This window comes from Monomorium pharaonis, chromosome 2 (genome assembly GCF_013373865.1).
Source record: "Monomorium pharaonis isolate MP-MQ-018 chromosome 2, ASM1337386v2, whole genome shotgun sequence".
Taxonomy (NCBI): domain Eukaryota; kingdom Metazoa; phylum Arthropoda; class Insecta; order Hymenoptera; family Formicidae; genus Monomorium; species Monomorium pharaonis.
Window position 1 is genome coordinate 10324540 of NC_050468.1, and position 16194 is coordinate 10340733.

The following is a 16194-nucleotide window of genomic DNA, read 5'->3' on the forward strand; positions in this document are numbered from 1 at the left end:
TTCCGGCTCGCGTTCATATTCACGAGCTTTGCAGACGTGGTAAAGCGTCGCTTAAAATGCAACAGCGTTAGGCGGATGTTTTAATTTGTTTGCGCCGCGTCGAGCTAAGCCGCGTAACCGCCGCACTCTGTTGCGCGTAAAAAGCTCGCGCGCGATTCACTACCCAATCTCCCCGAGAAATTCCTACTTTGTTATTTAATTATACGATCACGACTTCCGGTGTATTCACGTTTTGAAAAAATAAGGAAAAAAGAGCACTCTCTTTCTCCCCCTTCTCTCCTCTCTCTCTCTCTCTCTTTCTTTGAGCGTTCTCGCGTGATTTCGCCGTACCCCACACCTGGCAACCTTTGTCCATAAGATCAAGCGATTTAATAACATGATTCAAGGAGCGGCAGCGATCGGTACATTAAGGTCAGGTGGGTCGAGGTATATAAAGATAATAGCTCGCCACCGACCGACCAATCGACGATAGATTTTAATAGATTGTAATACGTCGAAAAGTAAAGCTTGCAAATTGCAATAAACGCGCGGTTAATTCTATCAAAAAGTATATTACACAGTTAATAAATTGATGCCTGAATAGTTTGCCTGTCTGATTGTCTGCGCGCAGAGAACGAAATATTTTAGCTAACGAAGTTAAAATATAGCCTTGGCAATTAAGGTGTGTCCTTAAAATAGTTAATGTCGGCAACGTTTAATTTATAATACTTGTTGCTAGAATAAAATATACAGTAACAGCTTTTCATAAACAATTGTCATTCGTACGCGCGATTTCATGCGGGTAAAATATTAAGAAACACCACCATTTTCTTAGCTATTTGTGTTGAAGCACGCTTTTAATTTTGACTAATGAAAGTGTATCTCGCAGCAATTGTATTTTATCTTTAATAATCAACTTTTAGCAATAACAAAAACTTGTCCCAGTTACTGACATTTAACTGACATATTCAAGTCTTTTCGTATACATTTCAAGACACGTCAGTCTACAAGTTTTCGAAAAATGGTCAGAGTTAAAATACTCCGTAGGTTAAAAAGCCGCGAAGTTTTTCTTGGAGAAGAGCGTTAAATAATGGTATGACAGCCCATGGGGATCTGTCCACCGCTCGACGGGCACGGCGCGCCGGGCCGCAGAGCGGGGTGATGCCTTAATGATGAGATCTAAGGCGCGCAGATCGCCGATCGGCTCTCGGTCTCGCACACACTTCGCGGCGGGGTCAGGCGGGTCGCGGCGCGTAAAAATAATAATCAATCGAACGACCGGTAAGTGAGAGCTCGGCAATTACGCGGTGGCGGCGGTGCTCTGTGCTGCGGTTTACCCCCGGCTCCCCCAACCGCAGGCGAGCCGTGGACGGAGAGCGGAGAGAACTTCCTTCTACCGCCTTTAATTCGCCTTCATTCCTCGCCCTCCACTCCCCCCCCCCCCCCGCGTGCGCTATCATAACGTAACAACGCGAGACTCCCTCGCTTTATTATTAAAAGTTAAAATTCCGGTGGGAGCCGAAGCGATCTTGCGGCGAGCCTCTCTCTACCAGGCAGAGAGCCTCATCCTCTCGGATCTTCATTCCCGCGTCCTTCCCGCGTTCTCCTCTTTCATCTCTCTCCCTCTCTCGCTCTTTTCCCCGACCCGCTCGATTTACGTTCTTCTGTTCCTTTTTATTTTCCGTAAACTCGTACAAACGTTTATTGGCGCGATACTCTGTGTTCATAACGGCCGCTGGTAGCAATCGCGTATAACTGCATGTATATCCCGCGTTCGCGCGCGCAGCATCCCCATAGATAATCGTATTACCATCTATCTTGTAAGCCGCTTCGGGACGTCGAATCGAGATTCGAAACACGCGGCCCTCGTCTTCCGCCTTTAGCCGCGCGGACGACGCTCTCGAAAGTTTTCTCGCGGTCTCGGTGGAAACGCGCCGGCGCGTTTCTTCTCACACGTTTATCATAATTCGACACGTACCGCACATGTTGTCTCGAATTAAGGGAGATTAGAGAATTACACAAGCCATCGAGTTTTAATTAAACCAAAATTTACCGCTTACCCGCGACTTTCATTGCCGGGGATTTCACCGAACCGCGGCGGTATTATGTGTACGGCGAGCGTGTGTTTTCGATATACCGGCGGTTTCGCCTGCGATTCGACAACGAGTTTTTCTCGCCAGACCGCTTGACAACCGGTACTATCGAAAGGTGGTAAAACTGTCCGCCGAAGAGTAAAGAGAGCGGAACGGGAATGGCGATGCGTGTGTGCACATCGTGTGAATTACGCGACATGTCGCGTCGAATCGCCATTTACTCGTAGATTGATTGAAATTCACGGCACCGACGTCTGTTTTTTCGGTGTTTTTTTTTTTTATTTTTTTTTTTTTATTTGAAACGAAACCATTAACAAAATTTTCTGTCAACGAGAAAATATTAGTGTAAGAGATTAGTGAAAAAAAATTAAAACAGAAAATGAAACATGCGTATTACATAAATGGTACAGGAGAGTTGCTGAATTGCGTATTACTCCAATTACTTTTTTATATTTGCTATTTAATACTGATTTATATACAAATGAACATTGGAAAATTAGCCTCGTGTGTCAAGTACCTGTTACAAGAATGTTTACCCATTCACTTAATAACAAATTATTGTACGATAAGCATTTTTGCAATATGTAATCTAATTTGTGTCTATAGATCTTATCAATTACGTCAGCTTTAAAAATAACAAATTTATGATTTAAAATGTGAAAATAAAAAACTGGCTTAAATTGACAATTGACATATCTTTGTTTGTATAAATTATTAGTAGTAATTTATTATTATGACTTTATTGTTATTATCAGTCCTATTTATGTTAATATAATTTATTTTAACGTGTAAAAGCACGAATTAGGAAATTTGATAAATTGCATAAAAATATTGATTTAATCTTTATAATTACAAATGATGTATTTATAATGAATGTAAAATATTCTTACGAACTTAATATATAATTGCATGATTATTATCAGCTACATAAATTAATCGAAAATTAGCATCAGTTATACTTGTTTTTTCAATGTGTTGTCAACACGTACAAAAGATGTAACTTGTTAAATTAATTTTTATTTATGGTACACATTTCTCATTTACTTCATGTTTTTATTACTAAATTACTTACATTAAGTAAAAATATAAAATATGAATAGAGGAGATAATGTGCACATATATAGGAGATCATTGTAGCACGCACATTCAATAACTTTCATTATAACTAACGAAATATAATAAACTTATGACTTTTTTATGACTATAAATAATGAATATAAATAAACTTATTATTTAGGTAAGCATTAATTATAAATGGAGATGCAAGTAACATTATTGTCAAAAAAAGACATAAAATTTCGATCTAATCTCATTTAAAAAATGCATTGATTTAAAAAGTATGCAAAAATTCGAAATTCCTCACGTTTCATATTTCGATAGAATCTCATTTGCGCGGGGAATAAACTATTCGGGGAATGCCGATCGAGACAGGATATTTTTGCTCGCGATAGCGAGCCTTCTTTTTTTCTTACGGGTTAACGACGCGGGTAACCCTTTTGCGAACAACGACGGACGACGGACGGGGATGATCCAACGGACAAGCGGTTCGCGCGATTACGTATTATGCTAAACACGCGAAAATGGCTTTTTAAATGGAACATCTACATTTATGTAGTCAACGTAGCATCCACGGCCGCCGCGGACGATCGCCCGGTGGAACAGCAAGAGCGACGGCGAATTAAATGCAATTTTCGTCCTACCGAGGCATGCATAACAAATTGACGAACGTCTTTATACTTAGAAACTGCGCGCGACGTTATGCACGTAGCACGGGGGCAGGACGCTATTTCGTCGCACGGCTGATTTACAATCCGATTATTATGCCTGCATAATGTCGACTGTCCCTCTCTTTCTCTCTCTTTTTCTCTTTCTCTCCTGTCCTGCGTGTAAGCACGTACTCAACTACGTATAATACGACCGACGAGAGTGGTGCGAGCGGAATTTCTAAGCGAATGCAATTTAAAAAGGAGCAATAAAGCAGAAACTGGCTACCGGGAGGAGTAGTGCCGTTGCCGCCGCCACCGCCACGTTGCTACGCTCGATCCTTGAAAATTGAAAATTAAACGTTTCGTAGCGCACTTTGAATTTTGAGTAGCATGTCTAACCCGTGGCTTCACGCTTTTTCTGTTTCAGGATCCGACTTCCGTGAGTATAGGTCATTAAAGTTACCAAGCCAAATGCTACAAAGTAATGGGTTCGGGCCGGGAGAGAAAAGCCAAGCCGATGGTCGGCAATTAATTGCGGAGCGCCGGTTTCTCCGTAGGCACGAGAGCTCGCAGGGCGCATTCACGAACAGCGAGAAGTTTTACACGCGTATCAACATGCATGTAGTTTACATTGCTAATCGTTAAAAAAGTATGCCGCGACAAGGCACGACGGAACCTTAAACTGTAACAATAATTCGTATAACTCGGGGAAAAAAACTACGCGACAAAACTTTCTCGCTCGCCACTATTAACGATACATATTTTTCTTACATACACGCACATTGGGATCAACGTCCAATCTTCGTGTGGACATGGCTGCGAACCATATGCAGGGCGTAAGTATCTTACGATTTGATTTTTGTTTTTATATTTACACAGAAAGAATGGTTTAGCTAAAGTATCTAAATGGATACAGATTTGAAAACAATTGTATTAAACAAATAATTATGCAGATCGCTTAAACTGGTTAGAATGTCAAAATTTCTTGCAGTAATGCTTATCATATTGAAACATCCTTATAATTTTTTTTATGGTGTAACAAATTAGATCTGTATTCAGCTAAATTTTTAAATTTGTCAGCAAAACCATATAGGATAGGATATATATACCGAAAAATATGAATTTTAATGTTAAAAAAAGTGATTACTCAATTTTATCTCTTAAGTAAAGCCTTTGGCACACGATACGATTTTTCATGCTAGATCGCATACGAGGCATCTTAATACGTGTTCTGATTGGCTTGGATGATTATGTCACCAATCGTAAAAGTTATCTCTTATAAAGAACAAAGAAAAAATATTATCTTAAATAAAGAATATTTTCTCAATAATATTTTCATTACGAATTAAAAAAAAACATTCATTATGAGTACAGAAAAAGAATTTATATTCTTTCGAGGAATATTAGAAAATCTTATCAAAGAAAATTCAAGATAATAAGCAATAGAATTTGAATTTAACATATTCTCTCTCTCTTAAACTATTAAATTGCTAGGATTAAATTACTAATATGTTTTTAATGAACTTTATTTTGCTAATGAACTTAAGAAACATTTAAAATAAATATTTGCTTGATGTAACTAATTCACAGTATATATTTTTTATGTATGCGTAAAGAAAAATATATTAAATAAATATTATTTAATTTTCAAATAAATAATAAGTGTATTTTAAGACTTTACAACAAGTTTTTTTCAAAAATAACTATGGTTTAAAAGAAGAGAAGTAATTTTAATAATCGCTTTTCTTAACACTAGAATGATATTCTTCTAAATGTGTATGTGTATTTGCGTGTACCTGACTATTGAAGTTAACATGTCTATCTTTCGACATTTATTGACGCAAATCGTTCGAAGTAAAATGCCGAATAGTACTTATCCATAATTTTCGCACAAGCAGCTTGCATTATCCGTAAATCTAAAGCCCAATTAATGACTATTATTCCATTTTTATCCACAATAATGAACGAGGAACGGTTGAAAATAGTATTTAATTAGTCGAAATAATAGCAATGTTGCAACACGAAATACGAATTAACGGCAAATTATATAGTAATTGTACAAATTATTGAGTACTTTCCACCTGCTCGTATCGTGCAGCACTGATTGTACGAGAGAAGTTTTAGAAGTAAGATACGAAGGAAATATAGAATATACATTTTATTATATTTTTTAAAATACAGGTATATCTGCTTTTTATTTTTGTTAGCGGTTTTTATCGTATTATTTTTCGTATTGAAAGAAAAACTAGTATACATAAAGTTTTTCTATTGTGTGAACAATATTGTGACCTTGCCGATTTTTATGCCGTTCAACGCGACAATACAGTCGTCCCAATAATTCGGGGAGGGGAAAGGGAAGGAGCCGAAGGAAACCTGCAGACTCAGGTTCGAAATGACGGGATGGATAACTGACGTCTCTATAGCAGTAAAACTGAGACTGTGGCATTCGCGTCCCGATAGGGGTCCCCAGACATCGTCGGAGACATCCAACGCCGCGGGGGACCATTGTCTCAGGGGAATCCCAAGGGCGAGCCCGCGACGAAGGGCCAACCCCAGTTTGACACGCACGAGGGGGTCGTAGCACCCCGTTGTGCCCCTCACAAAATTAATAACCGAAATTCGAGTGCTCCTTAGGGCCAGAAGGCACGGATGTGCCGGGCTTCCGCCACGACGGGCCCTACGACGCCGAGTAAGTCCGAGTATCGCACACCCACGCGTACGTCGAAAACGAATGCCGGTTAAGTGACTTATAATGAACCCGGCCGAGATTTATGGTGTTATTTGTTATTGAAGCATGTTAAAAAAAAAGGGTTGCGCACAATCTTGCAATCTCGCGTGGTTGTACCTTGCGCTTACTACTCGGCCCCCATAGATTCAATAGTTATAAACAGAATAGCGTTTTGAAGAGCGTCTCTCTCTCCCTCTCGCTCTCTCGCCGAAGAAGGACACCGCCTCGAAATTTATTAGGGGATTCTCGAAGCTTGACGAAACCAGCCCAACAATTTTTACCGGTTGTTCGAAAATAAACCGAGAGCCACAGGCCAGGTATCGTTCGGCCCGCATACCACGGCGTCTCAAATTTCCACATCGGCCACCGCCTTTTTCGCCGTCGCGTAGGTATATCGCGAGCGGTGCTATAAGCGGGCAATTAAAGGCATGCAGCGGGGACATTTATGTTCGCACTAACTGCCCGTTAAGACGAGGAACCACCTAACCGTGGAAGGTGTAATTGGCCGGCATGCTAAACCTGCAGCTCGTAAAAGCACAGCGGGCGTGCCTCGTTGTTTTGCAGTTTTTCCAGCGTGACATTTTACAAATGTCGCGCTTTTCGTTGAACCCGTTGTTTAACGCCAATCCACATTGTTCAGCTTCGTAAGCACTCGGCAACGACTGTTTTTCGATGGAAAAAAACAAAAACAAAGAAACCTGTGATAACCTGTACTGATAACATGCGAATTCATGGTACATAAAATTTAATGACGATCGTCAGGTAGAAAAACCAGGAACAACAAATCCAAACGAAAATTTATTTTGAGGTAATTAAAAAGTAACTGTTCCACGTTCGTTAATTATGAGACTTGGCCGGAAAATGGGAAATTAATCGTAAGCAAATTTACAAGTGTACAGCGGAACACTGCGTTGCCGATCCTCATTCTTAACGTTCTCGTCAAACGCATAATGGGCTGCACGGTTAGATAAGCCTCGTGAAGCAAGAACATCTGGACATTAAAAAAGAAAAACGAGTTATTATTGCCGCGGTTATTAATATAGATCTACCGGCAGATAGTGTAATTGTACTACAACGTAGTCAGCAAGTATAATTTTAATTGCGATAAACCGTCATTACGGCAGCCTTGTTCCCTCTGCGAGCCCACCCATCGTTGTAAGTAACAAAGAAAAACTAGGATCTAATGCACCGTGTCAAGATAATAATGTTTCCATTTGTTTCTGACAGGTAGGTATGAATAACAGAAAGAAGAAAATCACTTTCGGCCTTATGAGAACCCGCGTGATTGGTTGCGCGATCATTTGTTTTTCCTCGCGGGACTTGGGACATGCGTCGTTCTATTAGCGCGACTTTTATCGCGTTTTTTTTTTTATTGCAAAAAAGAACTCCTTATTTTACTAGTTAAAAGTGCTGCGCGTTCCTTTTACGATTGCGATCGCGAGATACAGCACCGGACGTAACAATGTCATTAGCATAGATCTAACATAGGGATAGTGTAATTGCGCTACAATGTAACCGGTCAGCCAGTCGTAATACAACCGAGTACTTTAGAAGTATACGCACTTTACACTCTCTACGCGTGAAGGAGAGTAGTAGTTGTCTCGACAGAGCGCGCGCAGGATTATTTTTTTTTTTTTATTACTAGGCACGCCGTTCGCGTTACGCTATCGTTCACTTGTACGAAGACACGCATTCCCGGCGATCCATTTCTCTCTCTCTCTCTCTCTCTCGCAGCTCCGATTAAAATGCCAGACGCCGGTAGCAGAAAGAGATTCGCCGTGATACGCGATATTGTTACGCGTGTACACGTTGTAACTGTCCGGATCCGTGACGGAGTCACGCGATATGCATTATGCACGCACGTAACGCCGCGCACGGAGCGGCGGCAGACGCGTTTCCGCCGTCAGTCCCACGATGCAGCAGCTCAGTGGACGACTCTCGCTCGTATTGTGAGAAACGAGTCATTGACGTGCGCGCCGTTTGCATTTTCGCGTTCGGTATACGCGGAAAAAAGAGAGAGAGAGAGAGAGTGAGAGAGAGAGGGGAGGGGGGGGCGAAGAAGTCAGAGGCCAGCTCTGTCTCTCGCGAGTTCTATACATTATTAATACCGCGGGGGAAAACCGCCTGAGTTAAATGGCGCGCGAGCACAATGACGGCGCGTTAATTACACACATCGCCGCGTCATTATTTTCGACGCGGCGCAATTTAGCGCGCGTATCTTACATAAATGCAATTACTATCACGAAACTCCGAGCACGACGAGTTTGCGCGTGATACACACTCGCGTATCGAGAAGCCACCGGGCTCGACGGGCTCCGTGTGTTGCGTTTAACTCCGACGAAAAATGCATTCTACCGCGTGACATAACAGACACACGCAATCGTTCGCGGCGAAACTTCTCGCAGGAATATTACTCGAATAGAAAGCGCGTTTGTAAATTTCCAATTCATTGCGCGAAAGGGGGAAAAAAAATTTGGAAATACACTTTGAAACGGGGAGGAGAGAAATTCGCGGTAGCCTCATCTCCGCGATATCCCGCCGGCGGTGAGAAAATTCATCCCGATCTTTTCTTCTCGCGCCGCTGTACCTTATAACTTCGCGCCCGACGCGACGTCGTCGTTGTTCGCAGGTGGTGAAAACTAATCGTGAGACAAATCCGCTTTCCCTCTCGCTCGCAATGAATTTAACATTTTCCACTTCTTCCCCCCCTCCCCCCCTGGTATTGTCCGCGTAATAAAGGGACGCGCGCGCGATAAGAAGAGCCGTGAACGTTGCTCCCGGAGCAACTTTCACCGCGCGCGCGATCTCGTCAGCCACCTGTCGTGGCGTGCCGACGCCGACGGCACAGCGCGCGGCGGTCGGTCGCGAAAAAAAATGTCGCAACGCGACATCGCGATTCGCGATGCACCCTTCCGCAATGGGCTACCGATCGCGGCGGTTTCTTTGCGACAGCTGCATTATCCCTATGCGACGCGTCATTACTTTTATTAGCATAATGACAGGCGAACAACTCAATTTGCATGGAAAATCACACGGGTCCCGTAACGAAGCTCGTCCGCGGATCCGTAATAGTTGTTCTATCGGCATACATACACGGGTACATATTATATTTCGCATATTGTATAGTATATGATATGTATCATGTAATAAGATGGAGACCGGATTGCTGGTTGACCAACTTTTTCGGTCTTGAATATTTGCAGACAAAGTTGAGAAATTTATCCTTGAAAAAGCTAATTTTACACTGAAAAAAAGTTATAATAATCCAGCCTTAGTCAAAGTTATCTAAAACCTTAGTGAAATACTTTCAACTAAACGTAAGGTAATTATAAAAAAAATAATGTAATTATAATGAATTGTTTATAATTATTATCAAACGTTTTGTTAATATTATTATAATTTGTTATTATTACTATATTTGTTTGTAACAACCAAATATTTTAACAATATCATTGCTGAATGCATTTTACAAGTTTATCAAGAATTTTTTTTTAGTGTATATTAAACAATATAATCATGTATTTATCTGAATTCTCTAATAATATTTTAATAAGTGAAAAAAATTAATAACTTATATAAAACATGACGTTTTTCTAACTCATTTCTTATGAGTCAAACAGTCCTCGGGGTCGATATAAATTGACTACAGAATTGTTCAGTTAAGAAATCATACAATTTTTAAGATATTTTTTTTAACATTTAATATAATTTTATAGAAAATTGAAATAAAACTTATATTTCACTAATTTTTAATTAACGTAAATTTTTTTAAATTTGAATTTTATAATTTCTTTTCAACAATTGCTGAAATTTTATTAATAAATTAGATGCATTTGGAAAAAAAAAGAATTTATTCACTAATATACATATATACAAAATATAAAATAAAAAATATTTACTATGATTTTTTAATCGAAGTATTATATTTCATAATTCTTGAACAATATTCATTTGTGCCGAAATATTAGAAACAACTAAATAGCAGAATACTGTGCATACAAATATGTAATTATAGCTATCTCCACTCTCTAAATCAGAATTAGTATATTATTCATCGAATAACAATGAATAGTCTCATTTCAATGCTATACTTATAACTATATCAATCAATGATAGTGCACTGACTACAATCAGTCAGAGTATAATAATCAAAATTACTGAAAGATAGTATGATGGCCACAGCTATAAGTGTAACAATACAAATCAGTCAGATTTTACTGATTCAGATTTAAAAAGTAGCGTCTTGTTTTAAATATGAATCCTATTTGTTAAGTAGATTCTAAATAATATTACACACGTATACACGTAATATTATACGTATACATACAATATACACAAAAATAGAGAAAAGCGTAGAGTACGGAGAGAAAAGATCTTTTAATCAAAGTCCATGACGAAAACCTCTTTGGAATACTGCGCGCGCGCTCTCTCTTTCCTCGCGCTGGATAATTCCGTATCATCATCGAAATTGCCCTCGATCGTCGTCGTCCTTCTCGTCCGCGGCTTGATTGAGAGTAGTCGAGGATCGTTTGCCACCGCACCTGATCCAATCGTCCATTCGATAATTGGCGCCGGTAATGAGACGCAGGATTACCTGCTCAGGTCGTTCAGGCAAATTTTTGCGACGGAAAAAAAAAGAGATAGCAAAAAGATTGGCGCGCCGTTTCTCTCAAAAGGAACAAAACGACGAGCGATATTATCCGAAATTGTTTGAGCGGAACAGTTTGCGAAACACTTACGCACGATTCCTGCTCGATTCGCATGAAGTACAGCTGTCTAGAAATGAAGATAAATGCGAAGTGATGTTCAGGGCGTGTAACGATTATCACGCGATTATTTATCGATCGCTGTTGAAGTCGACGGATACAAATTCGATGAAGTCTTCGGTACCTTAATAAGGAAGTCCAGACTTATCGATGTATTATACATTAAACACTTCTTAAGATAACCATCTTAACGGCGAAAAATAAGCACCATTTTGCATTTTTTGACGTTATTACAGTCATATCGGCTATGATAATATGGAAATCGAGTTGATTATAATCAATATTTTGTTAATACTCACATTTTAATGGAATATTTTAATGCACATTTTTTTCCTGCGCGCTTATGTCAAAACCCATTAACTTCAATTGCGACATTACAATCAGTCAAGGTGTTGCGCTTCAACACGAAAGAAGAATGCGTAAGACGCTAATAACATAACACAATGTTCTCTCTATTGTACTGAAAAGAAAATGCTACAATTTAAATATCATTATATACTCCAGTCGTGCAGTTTAATCTTCTTGCCGTGTTCTATTGGGGATAGTTTTAAAGATTCATTCGGAGTATCAAGTTTTATTTTATACATCGACCGTTAAACTAGATCGCTGTCGTCGCGGCATCGCGACGTAGATGACGCGAACGAAATTAACGGGCCCGATCGGCGATTTTGGCGCCGAACGCCGTGAAACGCGATTACGACGCCACGATCTCGGACGCGACGATACGGATCTGGCGAAATATTATGTAAATAGAGGCGTGCGTTAAAACGCGCGCGATCTAGAACCCGCCTCTCCTGCCTGCCTGCCCGGCAGGAGATATCGGGCGGATATAAAAGGAGCATAAAGTAACATTTAGCGCGCGCGCGCTTAAACAAAATTGCTGTAATCCATGGTCGAGGCGGGTAAAAGCGGGGAAAAGAAGCGGTACGATGGGCCGCGGAGAGAGAGAGAGAGAGAGAGAGAGGGGGGAAGAGGATGGAGAGCAGGAGGGAGCGAGAGAGCATTAACATACCGATTTACATAATGCGTATAATTCGAGCAATTATGAAGGGAAATATACACAATTTAATATAATGGCGGATGTTTAGGGCCGGCGCTATATCTACTGCGGGAGATCTCTCCGGTGTGCGACTAGAGAGAGAGCGAACGCGAGAGGAATCTCCCTCTCGCGTTGCTTATGCGTATACAGACGCGCGAGAAAGCAAGATAGGCAGGCATTCTATATCGATTGTTCCGTGCACGTTACGCGGGTGCGTATCGCGCATATGTCGTAGACAATCGTGATCATCGGGCCCCGAGCGAGTTCAGCACGATCTTTGAGGCGCCGACAAACGAGGTCGTCATGCTGTATCTTTACGAGTGTCGCTATCGTAAGAAATACAACGAAGATAGATCCGTGAGACCCCGATGGTATCCAGATAAGTAGGAAGCGTGATAGTGCAACGAGACGACATTTCGAAATTACAGAATGCATTTCGGCGATCATGATAAAACGCGTGGTGTCGTATCTGTCATATTTACGTGCTACAACTAACATTTTGTTATCTCGATACCACCACGGTGCTATAATTGCTCGTGTGTCCGATTTTGAGTAATGGCATCATAAAAGGCAAATTTCCTCCGTTTCGCCACGCTTGTCGTGTCCCTCTTGCGAAACAGCGCGTCTTTTTCTTTGTAATAAAACTTTAATTATATAATCTGAAAAGATCTCCGTATCCAGACGTTTTACAGGGTTACACCTTTTCGAGCGATTAAAATCTAATTGAATTCTATAATCGACATGATAATTCTTTCGACAAGACGTCCGCGAAATGAAAAATGGCATGCAATGAGAAATATTAATTGTAAAAATATACGAAAAAGCTTGACGGATGAATCGCCACTCTTCAACTTCATAGACCCCTGAAAGGTTAGCCCCTAATGACGAAGCACCTTCACGCCTACCTTTTACTAGACGGACATTGATTGATACAGCCGGCATAGCATTTCTAACATATTTTAATTTATGTTTTCACACGACTTACATGAATTTTCCTGAGGTTACTGGCACGTAACTCGTTGCCAGACACTAATGCCGTAATTATGACGAAAATATTGCGCGAGATAAACGTATCTTTCCGTACCTAATGAATAAAAATGTAAGAGATAGCGCTCTCAATGTAGTCACTTCTTAATGAAGTGCATAATGACTGTGAAAATTTTCCGCTCATACTTCGCTCCTTAGCGCACGTTTAACTAAACATACAAATCTATAAAGCATTTTAGTTATTAGATGTAGTTTTCTGGTAGTATTCCAGGTTAATTTAATAATTTAATAATTCCATTTTTTAATTTTATAATTGCATATTTTACACACCTTTTGCGTTTATCTAACAAGGAGAAATTACCGTATAAAATATACGTAATTTACAATTAAATCGAGTTAATTAGCCCATCGATTAAGTAACTACTTTTGCAAAGACTACGTTACTTTTTAAATCCGAACCGATGAAATCTGACTGATTTACAGTGCTATAACTGTAATCATCAGTGACTATACTCACACTTCACTCATTAGATTCCGATTAAGAATGGGATATTTTCACTAAATCAGTGTGTTATCACTAAAACATATCACTGGTTGTTAGTTATAATTATAGCACTGAAATCAAACTTATTTACTGTCTTTTAGTAAATAATATTATTATAATAAAACTCTAAATTACAGACTGTGACAAATCAGTGAAATCAGTGAAAATAGTCTGATTTCTAATGGTATATATACTTATACCTTTTCAGTCAGTGAAATAAATACACTGACTTTTCAATAGTTTATACACAAATTCTGAAGTAAAAATCACTAAAAGACAGTGAAGACTCATTAATTATTACAGCTATAAGTGTACCACATCAAATCAGTGATAATACATTGATTGCAATTTAGTGAGTACTAAATTTGATTTAAAGAGTATTGCCAATGCTCTTCTTGTTTTTATCGCACCACTTGCAGTATTGTAATAATAGGAAGAGCAGGATGAGGAAAAAACGGAGTGGAGATATTTCCGGAATTTCACGTGAAATGTCTGTTTCCTGAAAACGGATAACGGTGCGCGGATAACTAACGCCACGTTTATCAGTACGCGGGCGGGCGTACGCGGTCTCATTCCAATTAGCGTTACAGGCTGAGCTAATTGCTCGATATAAATCGCCGCGACTAAAAAAGCTTGAATAATTAGGCGAGGTTGCAGGGCTCGACTTTATATATGCGTTTGAATATTTAGCACAGTTCTAATGACGCGCGCGCTTCTCCTTATTATCGCCGGCGGTTAATAAGAAAGAGGGATGACTCGCGTCACTTTTTATACGCGTTCGCGAACGATTTTCTACATCGCATTCGCCGCTAATACGGGCCATTATAACGTTCACGAATAGCATGACGATCCGCTTTACCGGTTACAAACATTCGAAAGCCGGAAAAGATTAGTTTCCTCCGCGATTAGATATTTATGTAGAAGCATTGTGCTGCTAACGCTAGCAAAATGAGTGCTACTTTCATCGATACATAGTTATTTTTTGAATGTATCTTTCTTCTGTATTCTCTAAAGTATAATCAGTGAGAAATCTGTGAAGTAGGTGAAAATACACTGATTTTCAATGATAGACTTATAACTTATCAATCATTGAAATAAACACACTGATCTTTCAGTGATAATACACTAATATTGAATTTGAAATCGTTAAAAGATATTAGTGTATACTCACTAATTATAATAGCTATTACAAATCTATTACAAATCAGTGAATTAGTAATACACTGATTGTTATTTATTAAAGAGTACAATATTATTTTCCTGTCAATTAGTCCTCAGAAGCTGCTTATATTTCTTTAAAATATTGGATTGACGAGACGTCACATAACATTTAACACAAACAAGTATAAAAAAGAAGCTAATATTGAGCAAATCAGATCTTGGAGCTTAATAATAACTTTGCCTTAATTATACAATTCTTAGCCCAAACCGAAATACGTGATGTTATAGATTAAAATGACAAGCCGATTGACTTTTTAAATTAAAATCAATGAAATTTTATTTTATTTTAGTGCTATATTTATAATTATACTAATCGATGATTTATACATTGTCTTTCAGTAATAATACACTGATTCCGATTAACAAGAGTACTTCTCTTAATTGGAATCACTGAAAGACAATGAAAGTGATGATAATTGTAGTTATAAGCATAGCACTGCAGATTAGTGTAGAACAATAGACTGATTACACTTTAGATAGCGATATTTAATAATATTGATGCTAATAAGCATTGTAAGACAGAACATTGTATAAAGATTATCACGAGAAGTGTTACTTCAGTTAGAATTTAAATTTTACGTAACTTACTTTGAGTATTGAGACATATGGTGATATTCATCGCGACAACTCATAGTAATTGTGGAAGAATATCTTTTTTTTTATATTACATATGATTCGTTGATTACGAGCGTCGACCAGCGGATCAGAATGAAACCACGTGATAAAACGACAATTGGTTGCGCGAGGGAGGGCGTAGGAAACTCACTGACTGACTGACTGACTGACTGAAGAAAACGAAGAATAAGGAAGAGAGGTCGGCGTTCGACTCGCGCGTATCTTAAGATCTATCTGAATAATAACGTGTACGACAACATGTCAAATTATACAGAACCGCGACGCACGCAGACCCCTGGAACTCACACATTCGTGAGCGACCGCGTGCATGCGTGCGTGCGTGCGTGCTCGCGTGCGTGCGTGTCGCGCGTTCGCTCCCATGTCAGCATCGGCGGTGGGACAGAAGGGAGAGCTCCGGGGGTAGTACGAGGGCGACATGTGTTTCGCGGTGGCGGTGACTCTCTACAGCAGTTTTATAATTGCCCGAACTCGTTGGATATCGTGCCCGCTCGTTGA

The 16194-nt window shown here is 39.6% G+C and overlaps 1 protein-coding gene across 3 annotated transcripts in view; it reads left to right on the top strand.

Moving 5' to 3' along the window:
- LOC105832073 (ankyrin repeat domain-containing protein SOWAHC) overlaps positions 1-16194 on the top strand; it is a 145558-nt gene that overhangs the window by 67292 nt on the left and 62072 nt on the right. For 2 of the 3 annotated variants that reach the window (XR_004962142.1, XM_036282680.1), the window contains exon 7: positions 4206-4218. Coding sequence is in view for 2 of the 3 variants with exons in the window: in XM_036282680.1 (XP_036138573.1) it covers positions 4206-4218 (13 nt within the window). In the remaining variant the exon portion in view is untranslated. The remainder of the gene's footprint in view (positions 1-4205; positions 4219-16194) is intronic. The other variant, XM_036282681.1, reaches the window with a different exon arrangement.